Source organism: Dromiciops gliroides, chromosome 6 (assembly GCF_019393635.1).
Source record: "Dromiciops gliroides isolate mDroGli1 chromosome 6, mDroGli1.pri, whole genome shotgun sequence".
NCBI lineage: Eukaryota > Metazoa > Chordata > Mammalia > Microbiotheria > Microbiotheriidae > Dromiciops > Dromiciops gliroides.
Genome location: NC_057866.1, coordinates 231487412 through 231502600, shown reverse-complemented (window position 1 = coordinate 231502600; position 15189 = coordinate 231487412). Strand labels below are relative to the sequence as shown.

Below are 15189 nucleotides of genomic sequence, written 5' to 3'. Positions count from 1 at the left end.
TGACCTGGAACAAGCGCAGACCTGCACTGATACAAGGAATGCCTTCATCCTACACCATTAAAATGCCAGGTCCAGCACATACCTTTACCCTTTACAAATCACAAAACTCAGGTTCAAAGAAGTTAGGACTAGCCTGAGGACACCCATTGGCATATTGGGCCTAACCACATTTATAATATTGTTTCTATGTGAAAATGCATTCAGTTAAGCAGGGCAAGGTGGGAACACCAAAGTCTTGTGAACTTTTCGGATGGAGCTCCTCACTTCCCATCTCTCCCCACTCCGGTCCATCGTCTTCTCTGCTGCCAAAGGGGTGCGTCCATGTCACCCTCCCTCCCCATTCGATGAACTCTAATGGCTCTGACATGGGGCTTAGAATAAATCAGAAGTTTCTCCCGTGAGATGCAAAACCAAAGATGACCACATAACAGGACAGACATATGGAGGAATCAAGAGACTTTTAAAGTTTAGATTGACCATCTAGATATTAGGACAAATACACCTAAGAAATAAGGGGAGATCAAATTCTATAGCAGGAAAGTCAGTTAGGCGCAGCTACTACCTGACCAGAGCTAGGAGACAGAGATAACCCCAAGGTCAGGACCATCATTTCAAAAAAATCCCCCTCAACTCTCAGGAATATGATAAGCATCCAAGCTTTCCCCACCCCACCCCGCAAAGGGAACCTTCCAGTTTTCAAGTGGACACCCCATCTATCCTCTGTAAAAGCTTTTGCCTTCTCTCTATTGGTAGAGGAGAATGTTTCTAAACTCTCCTCCCCCTGACACAAAGTCTTCAACTTCTCTCTCCATAACTTACCCTACCACCAAATAAAAATTAATTCTAATTGGACTGTGTGTGAGAGTATAATTCTTTATTGAGGAATACCTAAGGACCCTCACCTTTTCCCATGACATTTTTCTGAAATGATGGTCCTGACCCTGGAGTTATCTCTGTCTCCTATCTCTGGTCAGGTAGTAGCCACACCAGACTTTCCTGCTATTGAATTTTATCTTCCCTTATTTCTTAGGTGTGTCTGTCCTGATATCTAGTTGGGCAACTCTGATACACAATACTGGATAAGTGCCCGGTAGCTGTGTTCCCCTCCTCAAAGGTAAGCTTGAAGAACACAGAAACCTCATCTTATCTAAACTGTGTATATCTCTTAGAGCTTGGTAGAGGTAGAGCTTTGTATGCAGCAAGAACTTGATAAATGTTTGTATTTGCATATATGAGCAGCACTGTATTTGGAGAGAAAGAAACAGTCTTGGCTCTATGACTCCATTGTCTGTGAGACCCTGAACAAATAACTTAATCTCTCTGAGCTTTGGCTCATCTGTAAAATGGGACTTAGTAACATTCAAACTTCCAACCTCCCAGGGCTATTCTAAGGAAATTGTTTTGCAAAACTCTATAAAATCGAGTTGTTATTCTTCATGAAGGGAGTGTGACTCAGGGATTTCCATGACTGATTTCAGACAAGGCTGTAGGAGAAAGAGCCATAATCACCTCCATTTACCCTTGAAAACTATGCTCCCTCACTATAAGCAACTTTGCTTGCTATATGAAATAAAAATATGATCACAAAAGCCAAGGCATTGGCTTAGAACTCAGAGTAGATTCAGAAATGCAGTGGGAAAAGATTCATATTGCACCTCCTAACATTTTCTGCCTGTGACTTCAAATAAGTCACTTAGCCTCTCTGGGTCTCGGTTTCCTGGACTGCTGAACAAGATAACTCTAAGATCTTTCCAGCCCTAAATCCTAGGATATTACCCCAGTATATGTGCACAGGGCAGAAGTTCCCAGCCAAAGCAACTCTTTTACATTAAAGACTTAAGTGCTAGTACTGGAAATAACCCCCAAAAATGTCATATATCTCAAACCATGAGACCCTGACACCTAGAATCCCAGAAGAATCAAATGTAAAACCACATGATTCTGGGCAACTTAGGGTCCATATTTCCAGGAGGAAAAAAAAAAATGCATTACCTAATTAAGTGAATAGGAACAAGTACTAGGCTTGTTATGTCACTAGTAAAGAGAACTCCCAAATGAGGAAAAAACCTTTTACCAATGCAAGTAGTTTACAATTCTGGAAAGCTGCTGGAGTCCTGAGAAGTTAAAGGACTGCTCAGGGACATTCAACCAGGAAGTATAAAAAAAATGGGACCTGAACTCAGATCTTCTTGGCTCTAATATCAGCTCTCCATCTACCCAGGCCCAGCCTCAATTAAACTAACACATCAGATAAAAATGCTTTAAATGCAAATGTTCCCCCAGGGGAATATCTAATTGACAGGATGGAAAGAACTCAGTTGCTCAAGTCCCTTTATCAGCTCCTTCCTTCACACATGCTTCTCCCCCTACACAGTGTTCTGGCCTCTCTATGTGATAAAGGCTGCCCCCTTCAGCCTTTCACAGTCCCCTTCACTTACTCACAGGTCAACCAGGCTGCATTTTCAGGCTGCAGTGCTGACAGAGAAACCTGCTATTTCCATGACTTCAATAGGAATTCTAATTCCTTTCAGCACACCATTTTAACCCAGAATGTATCCATGTGGGTGGCCTGACTGCATCAAAGACAGCCTGGCCCTTCAGAAAATTGTTTTCTCTTTTCTTTTCTTGTCAATGTTTATTCTACATGGGCAGCTGGTCTTAAGGGCTGGATAAGGCAATGCCCCATTCTCAGATATCTGCTAAATAGCATCTTGGAATTTTATACAGAACTTCAAAAAAAAAAAAAACCCCAGCGACAGCGACAACAAACAAAAACTCCCAACTCCAGACAGATGGGGGTTCCAAGGGCCTATGTAAACACAGAGGCAGATGTTTCTAGGTCCGGTAGGTCTCAACTCGGTACATTTTCATTTTTATTCATTCTGGTGCTGTGGAAGGAATCACCTCCTCACTGGGAGGGAACCAGGATGAAAGGCAAGCAAGAGGCTGTAGGAAACAAAAAAAGAAGCAGGGAGAGAGGGAAAAAGACAGATGCTGCTTTCCCATTACTCACAATGCTACCTCCGTGCTCATTTGCCTCCTTTTCACTGTTCTCCACTTAAAGATTATAAACAGAACACTAAACAGTCAAAGTGAATACGCTTGCTAAGCTAATTCATAATGAGGTCAGGGAAAGAAAAAATCAGTTGAGAAGAAAACACACCACTCTCTGTTCAAGGTGTAAAAAAACTCTTTTACATAAATATATTGCATGTTTCACATTCAAAGGGAAAGCTGTAAATACAATTTGGCTTAAACACTTCTGACTAACACGGTAGAGTCATGTCCAAAAGGGGGGAAAAAAATGTATAAAATATCAAGTTGGAGGTTTCCTAAATGCTTAAGTCCATGAAATTGTTTGTGGAAATACACATGATTTAGACAAAATTTATTGATATAATAAAACTTTGCATTAAAAAAATCAAATTTACAAATCTCTCAAACAGACATATCCTTTCAGCTGATTTAAATTCATGCAGTGCTCAGGATTTATAAGGCAATTTACTCAGAAGACAGAAAAGTTTCGCCATTATAACAAAAATGTTACCTGAGGGAGGGCACCATAATTCCATATATAACCCTTGTGAGGGAAGATATTTGCCACATAACGTAGCTTGCCTTTCTTTATATCTTGTTTAATGGGATTCAATGGCTCCTTGGTGGCAATCTAAAGAGATCATAGGAAAAAAAAAGGAAAAAAAGTCAAATGAATAGCAATTAATCCTCTATCCAACTGCCTGAAAAGTTCTTTAAAAGTCTGATATTTTCAGACTGCCAAAATTCATATAATCTATCCATGATATAGGCTTAAAAAAAAAAAAGCCTGTTTGTACTACTAATTTACAAGCTAATCTTTATAGGTTCGGAAAAAATGTCTGGAAAAGAAATGTTGATATTTTACAAATCTATCGATCTCAAAAATCCAACAAGTTGGAAGACTGGGATGGTCAACAGATTAAGATTAGCCAATTTACTTTTTGTATTGTTCATCTTAAGCTTTTTTAAATCAATTTTATGATAAAATTAATTGTGAGGCCATGGTCCAGTTGGCTGGTTCAAAGTGAAATTTCTACTAAAGCTTCACTAAAATAGTTTGGAATTATTGAAAGGGAAAAAAGATCACCCATAATATCAAGTCAGTAAAAATAAGCATTAGCATGTTTGATGAAGAAAATTATTTCTACTGGCTGAAGTCTCAGATTCTGGGATCCTGTAACTTCCTTTGCTAGGCCAGGGGGAGAAAGACTGTGAAATGGTGGATAAAGAGAAGAATAACTTAGTGCTTATCATTAATAAAAACCCTAATAAAGACTGATCATTATAAACACGTGCAGGAAGTATTGGCAACTTTCAACACGTTCAGAGAAACAGACCTGCCCCACCCCCCCAAAAAAAAATCCCTAATTTAAAAGCTAGAATTAACATTAACACTAGTACTTGGTACTAGAAATGCTATGGATAACTCAACAAAAGCAGTTGCCATAAATTAAATCCGACTTTGCTCTGCAAGTGGTCTTGCTGAATACTTCATGAAGAGTACAGGGAAGCTCTGGAGGGGCCTTGGTGTGAACATCTTATAGGCTCCCTTCTTGTGAACAAGATTCAAAATGACTAATCAGCAGAAGAGCAGATGTTCTTAGATAGTCATCGTAAATCAAGCATTACCCTGGAAAACTCTATCACTCCCGCATGAGCAAAATCTAAAGGGAGAATTAAGTCCTTGGAAACCAAAACTGGCTTCACTCCCAAATAAACAGGTTTCAGGGCTGTCACTGAACTAAATATAACTCAGTGGCTGCTTAGGTCACCCTTGAAAATAGTATTTGCCATTTCCCAAGGTGGAGGGGAGGACAGAGGAGAAGGGTGACATATATATATATATGTCATTTATTAAACAGAATTAAGTTAATATATTTATACTAAAAAAAACCAAAGGGGGCAGCTAGGTGGCACAGTGGATAGAGCACCAGCCCTGGAGTCAGGAGGACCTGAGTTCAAATCCAGCCTCAGACATTTAACACTTACTAACTGTGCGACCCTGGGCAAGTCACTTAACCCCAATTGCCTCACTAAAAAAAAAAAAAAAACACAGATCAGGACAAGTGCAAGTGCACCCAGCTGGCATCTAAATTGCAAACTTTAAAAACAATGTATCCTGGGGCCAGTCTCAGAATTAGGAGAACCTGGCTTGAGGTCCTCTCTCTGGAATATATTTTGGGTAATACTCTAAGAATATGTATTTCAAAGGGTGGCAGATCTGCATTGGTAGATGGAATGTCCACATTGGAAGTTCTCTACCCTGATGACATCACAGGTCATAGGCTCACACATGTAGAGCTGAAAGAGACCTCAGAGGCCATCTAATCCAACCCCCTCATTTTACAAATGAGGAAACTGAGGCCCAGGGATATTTAGTGACTGGCCCAAGATCAAGTTCAATGGAAAATAAGTTTGACAAGAAAGTTCTTAAATCATAACTTTTTTCCTCATTAAAAAAATATGGCCAGGCAGCTAGGTGGCACAGTGGATAGAGCACCGGCCCTGAAATCAGGAGGACCTGAGTTCAAATCTGGCCTCAGACACTTAACATTTACTAGCTGTGTGACCCTGGGCAAGTCACTTAACCCCAATTGCCTTAACAAAAAAAAAAAAAAAATGGCCAACCATATTGAATTTTGTGGGAAGTTGCTTAACTAAAAGACCATGTTTTGGATAATTAAAAGACTGTTCTGGATGCTTAATAATAAAGTTATAATTCCCTTTGATATTAGTAGGATATATTTGATCACATACCTCCATTTTGGCATTTGTCCAGCGAGGTACTTCTACGACCATGTTAAATACTGCCTGTGATAATAAAAATAATAAAAAGATTTAAAATGTATCTACTTATAACATCTCAATTTATGTGCTTCAAAATATACTTCAGTGGTTTTTTTCCCTATGAACTCATCTAAGTAAAATTCTTACTCAAGTTCAATGAGCTTCTTATTCCAAAGTCTTCAATTTCCTAAAAACTGAAAGAAAATAGAGTCTAAAACAATACAACTATATTCTCCAATTTTCCACAGCCTGAGAACAATGGAAATTCAGGTCTGAAGGCCTAGATTCAAATCATGGGTCTGACACTTACTACACATGTGACCCTGAAAAAGTCACTTAAGTTCGCTGGGTCTCATTTCTTCATTGTCAAATGAGAAGGTTGGCCTAACTGGCTTTAAAGGTCCCTTCTGCCTCTAAATCTATGATCCTAAACCTATGATCCATGAGAATCCTAGGAGATCTGAGCTAGAAGGGAACTTAGAGATTATTTTACCCAACCCTCTCATTTGACAGAAAAGTAAAATGAGGTAGAGATGAAATTACCTGGTTTTGTTTGGTGTCATTGAATGTGAGTGTGTGTGAGTGTGTGTGTGTGTGTTGTGTGTGTGTGTGTGTGTGTGTGTGTGTGTGTGTAAGTTCTATATGAAGTCCCAATATGCTATTTAGCAGATGTCTGAGACTGGGTAATTGCCTTATCCAACCCTCAAAACTACCTGCCCATGTGGAATAAACAATGACAAGAAAAGAAAGGAGAAAATAATCACATGATGGTAAAGCCATCATTTGAACCTGGATCTCCCCTCTCCCAATCTCCCGTATGACAGAGAAGAGTCACATCTGGAAATGAATCCTATAGTGCACTTTGGTGGATGGCATCAGAAGGCATGGGGGCTCTAAATCCCATCTCCATTTAACCACTTAAGCTTCTCAGGTGAAGTTTCTTCATCTTTATGTAATAACTGCCCACTTCACAGGGCTATCTTAAGAATCAAAAGAGAGGAAGCTTGGGGAAATCACTTGAAAAGTGTGAAGTGTTATACCAGTGTACAAATTATCATTATTAAATGTAAAATTAGTAGAAGTAGTCATTAAAGTTTGATCTCACAGGCAGGAGAATTGACAGACTCTACACACTGGAAGGTAAGAGATCCCAGAGGTGGTCTGCTTCATTTGACATTTCTGAATGGTATTCATGCCCTACATGGCTATATAAGTATAGCTTCAATTGAGAGTGACTCTAGGAATATGGTGAGTTCAAGTCTCCTCACTGAACACCCCCCCACTCCCCACCATTATCCCCCCATGCCCCCCACCCCCACCCAATCCCAGAGTGGTTTTCCTATCAAGAGCTTCCTAAGATAAGGCTATGTCATCCAGAAGGAGCACTCTGATAGCCAGTCTGGTGATTCCTAAACAATGGCTTGGGAAGAGCTTGGTTAAATCATGTCTAAGTTTCTCACACATTGAAACAAAGTTCTTTACTCACAAAGAAACACAAAGGCACTGAATGGTGTTTTTATGAAGCTGGGCCTAGCTGTGGCACAACTGCCTCATGCTAGTTATAAGAGGGGGGACGGCTAAACCTGAGCCTGGCTCCCTCCACTTGCTCTAATTCTCAACAATTATTCCCCCAGAGCATGTCTCATCACCCGTCTCAAGCAACGGCAGACACAGCCCCCCATTATGTTTCATTTTCTATGCTCTTTCGTGAGGCACCTCTGCACCTGTTTAAATATGTCTGAAGTCATCGTTATAAAGGAGAACCTAAGGAAATGGCAGATGTTCACATAATTTATTCATCTCAGAAAGCCTGGTTACTAGAGAACAAATGCCTTGGATGAATGCATAGAGGGTAACAGAGAAGACCACACTAGTGACAAGAAATGGAGTTTTACACAATGCTAACTACCATAACCACTCACAGAGCTCAGAACGAGGCCAAAAGGACCATGGATGAGGGCTGAATTTTAATCTTGCCAAGCACGATCTCCCCCAAAACCTCTGTCTTCCTGGTTCTGATTACTGAGCACTTATTCCCAGCCTACCTCCTTGCTCTTCTCCAGTGAAAGGCATGTGCTTACAATTTTTTAAAAAGTGACATTTTTCTGATCCGGTTTTCCTAAAAGTTCATTTGTAAGTTAGTCACTTGGAACTCTGAGTGCATTTTCCCATTGACCAACCAATGAATCAATCAATAAACACTTATTAAGTGTCTACCATGTGCTGGGCACTAGGCTAGGAGCTGGAGACACAAAGACCAAAATGAAATGACCCCTGCTCTTTATCCTTTAAATGATTGCTTAGATTTCCAGCCCACTCCTGAAACAACACTAACAGTAGCCCAAAGGGCTCTCCCCAGATCCCAAGCCCCCTTGAACTCTCTTAGGCTGAGCCTCTCTGAGTCCTAAGCCTAGGATTTACAGGGGGGACAGAGGTGGCAAAGGTAAAGACTGTAGAAGCTGCTCCTGTAGCAGCAGTCAGGGCAGGGTTCTGAGTACACGTGACACAAGCCATTCCTCTTGCACTTTTGGGTAAGGACAGATTAGCTGGGGCTCCACTGAGTTGGACGGTATTCATGCATTAGAAAGGGAAATCTGACCTCACCCAATTTACCTGCAAACTATCTATCTCACTTACTGGTCACCAAGCAAAAAACCTTTCTCAATCTGATGTAAGTATTATTATTTCATGGAAAGTGTTGGATTTAGAATGGATGAGCTCTTTCCTTCTGATCCTGATAGGCTCTAGATCCAAGTTCACCCACAGCAAGGGTGCCATGAACTAAGCAGTAAGAAGGGGAAGGCTTTTGTCCCCCCCTCTCCTCTTCCATCTTGTGGCCCCCAGACACCAGCTCTGGGTGTCTGTTTGTCCTTTTCAGTGCCTGGTGCAGAGGGTAGAATCCCCACGGGCAGGGAATCAAGGGATGGCGATCCTGGAGCCAGGATTCCAGGCCCAGATGCTGCAGCCAGACCAGCCAGGAGGAAACCCTAAGAACCCGGGGTGACTGGCACTCCAGCCCAAGGAGGGCTTTGGACTAGGAACATGGATCTGTGCAAAGCTGCAAAACTCATCCTATTCCCCTCCCCAGAGTATGAAACGGTCACAGGGTGGGGATGGGGGCGGGGGCGGTTATGCCCCAGGTGTTGGTGGGATGTTTGTATGATTGTTCTCCCTGCCATTCCTTTGTAAATGTTTCTTTGTAAAAAGTAAAGAAGGAAAGGAAGGGAGAGGGGGAGGGAAGAAAAGGAGGGGGAGAGGGAAAGGGAGTCAGGGGGTTTTAGTATGAATCCTAGCTCTGCTACTGCTCCCTTTGTTACCTTAGACAAGTCATTTAACTTTTGGAGGGCCTCGGTTTCTAAAACTGCAAAACCAAAAGATGAGGCCTCTCGAGATGACCCTCTAACTCCAAATCTATGCCCCTGTTAAGAGCCATAGGCATTCTTCTTACAATGGCCCATTCAGCTCATATCACCCTCATCTTAGAGAACATGAGACAGGGTCCCTGAGAAATGAATTGACTTGCTCGAGAATCATTCAGCTGGCCATGGGTCAAAGCCAGGTCTCTCCTCCAGAGGTCAAATCTAGTGAATTCCCTTTCTACTATGCCAAGCTGCCTTTAACAAAGGAAAAAATAAACTGAACATCAATCAATCAATCAATCAATAGATCAGAAAGCATTTATTGAATACTTACTATGTGCCGTGCACAGGCCAAGCATTGGGGATACAAAGAAAGACAAAAAACAGTCCCTGCCCTCAGGGAGATCACTTTTTTATATATCAAACATTAGATAGATACATAGATACACAGACTTGTGTATATCCACATAAAGATATGTGTATGAAATATAAGTACATACATATATGTATGCACACAATACAAACATGTAAACACACATGTGTATATGCACATATACACATAAGTATATAATCACACAAATATACATCTATATTTATATCACTCCAGCTATTGATAAAATTCATTATCAACATCTATATAATGCTTTAAGATTTATAAAGATCTTTACATATATTATCTTATTTGATCCTCAGAACAAGTCTAAGAAGGAGGTGTTATTATTTCCTTTTTTACAGAAAAGGAAATTGAGGTTCAAATATGCTAAGTGACTTGTGCAAGGACACAAAGTTAGTAAGTGTATGAGGCCACATTTGCACTCAGGTCTTCCAGACTCAGCATTTTATCCACTACTAACCAAGCTGCCTCACTCAATGTCTTAAGATAAAATGATTTACTCTAAAGTTTAAATATCAGCCCTTACTCTTTGACCAGAACAAGTCAACCTGTTTCTCACATTATTCATCTACAAAATGGAATAACATTCACTCTGCATGCCTCAAAGAAGTGTGAGAAGCACAAAATCAGAAGACACAAGCAAAAACATTTTAGAGCACCATACAAGGATCAGGCACGATGATACTAAACAATGAAAGTTATGTACAAAAAAAACAAGCCTCTAGGAGCAGCTAAGGTGGTACAGTGGTTAAAGCACCGGCCCTGGATTCAGGAGGACCTGATTTCAAATCCGGCCTCAGACACTTGACACTTACTAGCTGTGTGACCCTGGGCAAGTCACTTAACCCCCATTGCCCTGCAAAAAAAAAAAAAAAAAAACAAGCCCTAGACATACCTCATGCTCCTTGGTCCGAGCTTTCTTTGCAGGAATGCCATTTTCCTATGGATGAAGAGGGGGGAAAAATCACTTAGGTTTACACATCTCTTTACAAACAATCACCAACTGCTTCTGGGGCATTTCCAAGTCAATGTCCTACAGGCATCTGAAACTCAGTATGTCCAAAACAACTCGTTGTCTTACCCCCAACCCCCACTTCATTCCCTAACTTCTCTATTTCTGTACAAAGTACCAACATCATTTTAGTCACCCAGGTTTGTAAGCTCAAAGTCATTCTCAATTCCATACTTTCCCTTAACCTCCCCCCCGCCCCAACCCCCACCATATGCCATCAGTTGCCAACTCATGTAGATTCTACCTTTGCAACATCTCTTGCAACTGTTCCCCCACCTAGGTCAGGCCTTTAAACTATCTCCAGGACTCGTGCACTATCCTCCCAATTGGTGTCTCTACCTCAAGTCTCTTCCTTGTCCAATCCATCTTTCAGATCAACTCCTTACTCAAAAATTTCCAGCGGATCCCTATTGCCTCTAGGATACAATACTAAGTCCTCCGATCAGACTTTAAATGCTTGCTGATGACTGTAATAAAGACATGGTTTTTGAGTATGGCTCTATATTGCCTGGCCAGGAGATTAAAATAAAGCTGCAGTAAGAGGTGATAACAGAACCAAAATTGCAAGTGCCTACTGCATGCTTAGAACTGACAGCAGATTCACGTAATACTGGTATCTTCTGTAAATATGCTACCAAGTGCCTTGTGGGTCAAATGACCTCCAAGGTTAAACCCAAAGAGGGAATTTTAAAAAAAAACGAATTGTGAACCATTTCAAATGTCTAAGAGTGGATTTGCTTGGTATGTTCTCATAAGTCTAAAAATATTTAAAAAAAAAACCTCTTATCAAAGGTCTTTTTCCGAAGCCTTTCTTCAAGAAGCAAATCCATTGCTTGAACTAAAGGCAAGAGTAGCAGCAGCTTCCAGCGATTACGTATAAAACAGTCATTTCATTATCGAAATGAAACTCCAGGGAGTGTGACTAACAAGACGTGAAAGTACTCGGCTGCACCCCATGCCTTGTAATTCTCCAAAGGTGTGATTACTGCTCCTCTCTTGAGCATCCTTGCTGGTTTTAAATTAAAACAGCCTCTGGGATGGGGGCGGGAAGGAGAACTATGCCCCTTATACCAGCTTACACATTGTGTACCTTCTGCACAGAAAAACAACCCATCATGAAGAAAATGAACATAATTTAGGAATAAATGTTGAAAAAGGGACTGTTACAAGCCAGCCCTAAAACACTATTTTTGTCTCCCAAACAACTACACTCCAAAGTACAAATAACAGTGGTTCTAATCACTATTGGCTGAGTGAGTAAAGCCTATTTGTGTGACCCCTGTGGGACTGAAAACTGTTTGCAGTCACCGTGACAATCTAAGTGTGCCATTATTCCCACCCCACTGCCAATCATCAAGGACTCGCGGGGCTTCTCCTAGCCTCTATGTTATCCCAACCCCCATTCTTAAGCTAGCTATAATCAACAACTCAGGCTTCAGATCATTGTAATATCAAGGAAGCCCCAAGCTAGAATTTTCTGTGGAGCACAGAATTTGGTTCTGCCCTCAAACCCACTACATTACTCCCCCCAAAAGGAAGTCACTTGGATACTTTGGACCAGATATGTTTGTGTTTTTTAATTACATGACATAATTGGGTCAATTCAATAAACATTTATTAAGCGTCTACTATTTGCCAAGCACCCTGTTAACTCCCTTAATTTTCCTGAGCTTCCATCTTGTCTGTGAAAAGCATTAGATCTCCTGAGACTCCTTCCAGTTCTGGCTCTATGAAGCTATGCCTCAGATGTCTTTCTGCACATTCCACGGGTAACCAACCTCACCCTGATTACTACTTCTCTGTCTGCTTCTACTCTCCCAAGCTTATGATGCTGCTAAATGCCAAACGTTCACCATGTCCCAGAGCTGGCTGCCACACTGGTAGCAAGGACAGATGTTCGAGTATTCTGTTCTTGTTGTCCAGTCGTTTTTCAGTTGTGTATGATTCTTCAGGATTCCATTTAGGGATTTCTTGGCAAAGGTACTGGAGGGGTTTGCCATTTCCTTCTCCAGCTCGTTTTACAGATAAGGAAACTGAGGCGGATAGGGTGAAGTGGCCCACAGCTAGTGTCTGAGGCCAGTTTTGAGCTCAGGAAGATGAGTCCTCCTGACTCTAGGCCAGGCGTTCCATCTCCTAGGCCACCTGAAGAATGACCGTATTACAGCCTGCAATTGGTAGAAAGTCTATTTCAGAGTCTACCTCATCACAGCAGGCTTTGGTCTCTAAATCAAGGATCCTCAACCTGAGGCCTGTGAACTTTTTTTGGTAATTATATTTCAGTATAATTGCTTTTATTTCATTGTAATCCTGTGTATTATTGTGTGTATTTAAAAACAGTGTTCTGAGAAGGAGCCCAGGGACTCCAGCAGACTGAAAGCCCTTGCTCTATAATGGAGAACACCAGAACCCCGATCTAAGCACTTGGCCATTAGCACAGGATGCAGCAGAAGGGCTTACTCAGCTGCGCCATCCCATTCTGCTCAGCCTGACAGCCACAAATCAATGTAGCTGAGGACACCTTCAGCCGAGTTCACCCCACTTACACATCCAGGACAGCAGTTCTCAAGCCTGCTCTGGAGAGGATTCTCAGAGCCGTTCCTGTACTTCAGAACCTGATTCTGTAACAAAACCATGCATCTTCCCACCCACATCTACTTCCCCATCAGGATACAGTGAAAAGTGCTGGATCATCCTGAGTCTACCACCATTGCCTGTGTGGCCTTGTCCTAATAACTTCACCTCTCTGGGCCTCGGTTCCCGCAGCTGTAAAATGTTAAACCAGATGATCTCTAAACTCCTTTTCAATCCCAAATCTATCACCCTATCTTTTATTTGTCCCAGAGATAAATAACAACTCTATTAATAAACATCTAATTCTTTCACTTACCCTGGCCTTCTGCCCAAATATTCCACCATCCTCTGATTTCCACCCCCTCCTCCAACTGTGGCATAGTACACAGAATACAGGACCTGAGTTTGAATCTCATCTCAAATATTTCCTAGCTGTTTGAGCTAATTCTAGGTGTGGGTAAATTTGAGTGAGTCACTTAACCTATTTCTTTTTTTCTTTTTTCAGGGCAATGAGGGTTAAGTGACGTGCCCAGGGTCACACAGCTAGTAAAGTGTCAAGTGTCTGAGGCTATATTTGAACTCAGGTCCTCCTGAATCCAGGGCCAGTGCTTTATCCACTGCGCCACCTACCAGCCCCCTTAACCTATTTCAATACATAAAATAAGGATAACACTATCACCAATCTCAGTATGTAAATAAGGATGATATTAGCACAAGTTTGGGGAGACTTTGAATAGCTTAAAGTTCTCTATGTGTCAAATATGTTGAATTATGGAATGCTCACTTCCAGCTGACTTCCATCTTTAGTAACTGGGGCACCCCAGTTTTCATATTATCAAAGCTGAGACCAAATATCAGATCTAAATTTATCTTTTACTGAAGCCAGGGCAAATTCTGTGGTATTAGGAGTAAGCAAACAAATATTATTCGATGAACCCACATTTTTGACATTAGTTACTTAGATACTTCATGGGCATCTCACTACTCAGAAACTCCCCTTCTCCCAACTATCAGCCCTTCACTCTACCCCCATTCATCTCTCCAGTACCTAAACCCCTCCAGTCTGAAGCCTCCCTCCCTACCTGATAGCAAACTCCTGCCCCCTTGTCCCTTTGAGAGACCCTCTCCTAGAGATTCCCATCTTCAGCTATCCTGTCCTGGGACTGTATTCTAGATCTTGTCACCCACCTTCTTACGCTTTATCAGTACCTCCCAACCTTGTGGTTTCCTAATAATCTTCTCTGTAGATCCCAACCTGTTTCTTGATGCTGTTGGAAGAGGTTCTTTTATTATTATTATTCATATGCGTTTTTTTCTTTTTCTTTCTTTTTTTTTTTTTTGAAGAGGTTCTTTTTAACCCCAAAATAATTAAGAGCAATACCTCTTTAGATTCAGCCTTCAGAGGAATGTCATGAAAGGGAGAGATGTAGTGACCAGCTACATTTTCTGCAAGATAAAAACAAAGAATGTTAACAACTGAGGACCAGGCCCTATGTTTATGCTATCATGTACGGATGTGACAGCCAGTGAAGATTTTGACTCAAAACACTGTTGTCTGGAATTTAAAGCCAGCTTTAAAAATCTGCACCAACCTGCTCAGTCAGAAAGTAACTCAGACCGAAGCAAGGGCCCATTTTGGCACTTTTGAAATCTTTCATTTAGCCCCGTAGCATTCAGCTCTATCATTGTAATCCTATGCAAATGGTATAAAAACCAAAGTCTGAAAGTGTCTAAATAGCCTGGCCAGAACATGTAGAAGCTCAATTGATTGAATCGGCCTGGAACTCACATCTCATCAGTGCTCTCTGCCCTTCCTTGGACCCTCTGGCTGGAGGGGGGGATCATGAGCTCCAGGGCCTCTGTTTAAGGAGGGGGCTCAGCATAGTCTTTTCCCCTTTTCCCAACAGCTCCACTGCCTTTGAACTTCTCTGCACTTTATCCACTTGTATAGCGATTGCTATTTGCCAGGCACTGTTGCTAAGTGCTCTGCAATTACCATCTCATTTGATCTTCACAACAACCCTGGGAGG

The 15189-nt window shown here is 41.5% G+C and overlaps 1 protein-coding gene across 1 annotated transcript in view; it reads right to left on the bottom strand.

Annotated features, from left to right (window-relative positions):
- PPA2 (inorganic pyrophosphatase 2) overlaps positions 1-15189 on the bottom strand; it is a 127217-nt gene that overhangs the window by 100454 nt on the left and 11574 nt on the right. Inside the window, exons 2-5 of the mRNA XM_043970983.1 lie at positions 14541-14605; positions 10472-10516; positions 5794-5847; positions 3548-3667 (exon numbers count right to left, since the gene is read on the bottom strand). Coding sequence (XP_043826918.1) covers positions 3548-3667; positions 5794-5847; positions 10472-10516; positions 14541-14605 — 284 coding nt within the window. The remainder of the gene's footprint in view (positions 1-3547; positions 3668-5793; positions 5848-10471; positions 10517-14540; positions 14606-15189) is intronic.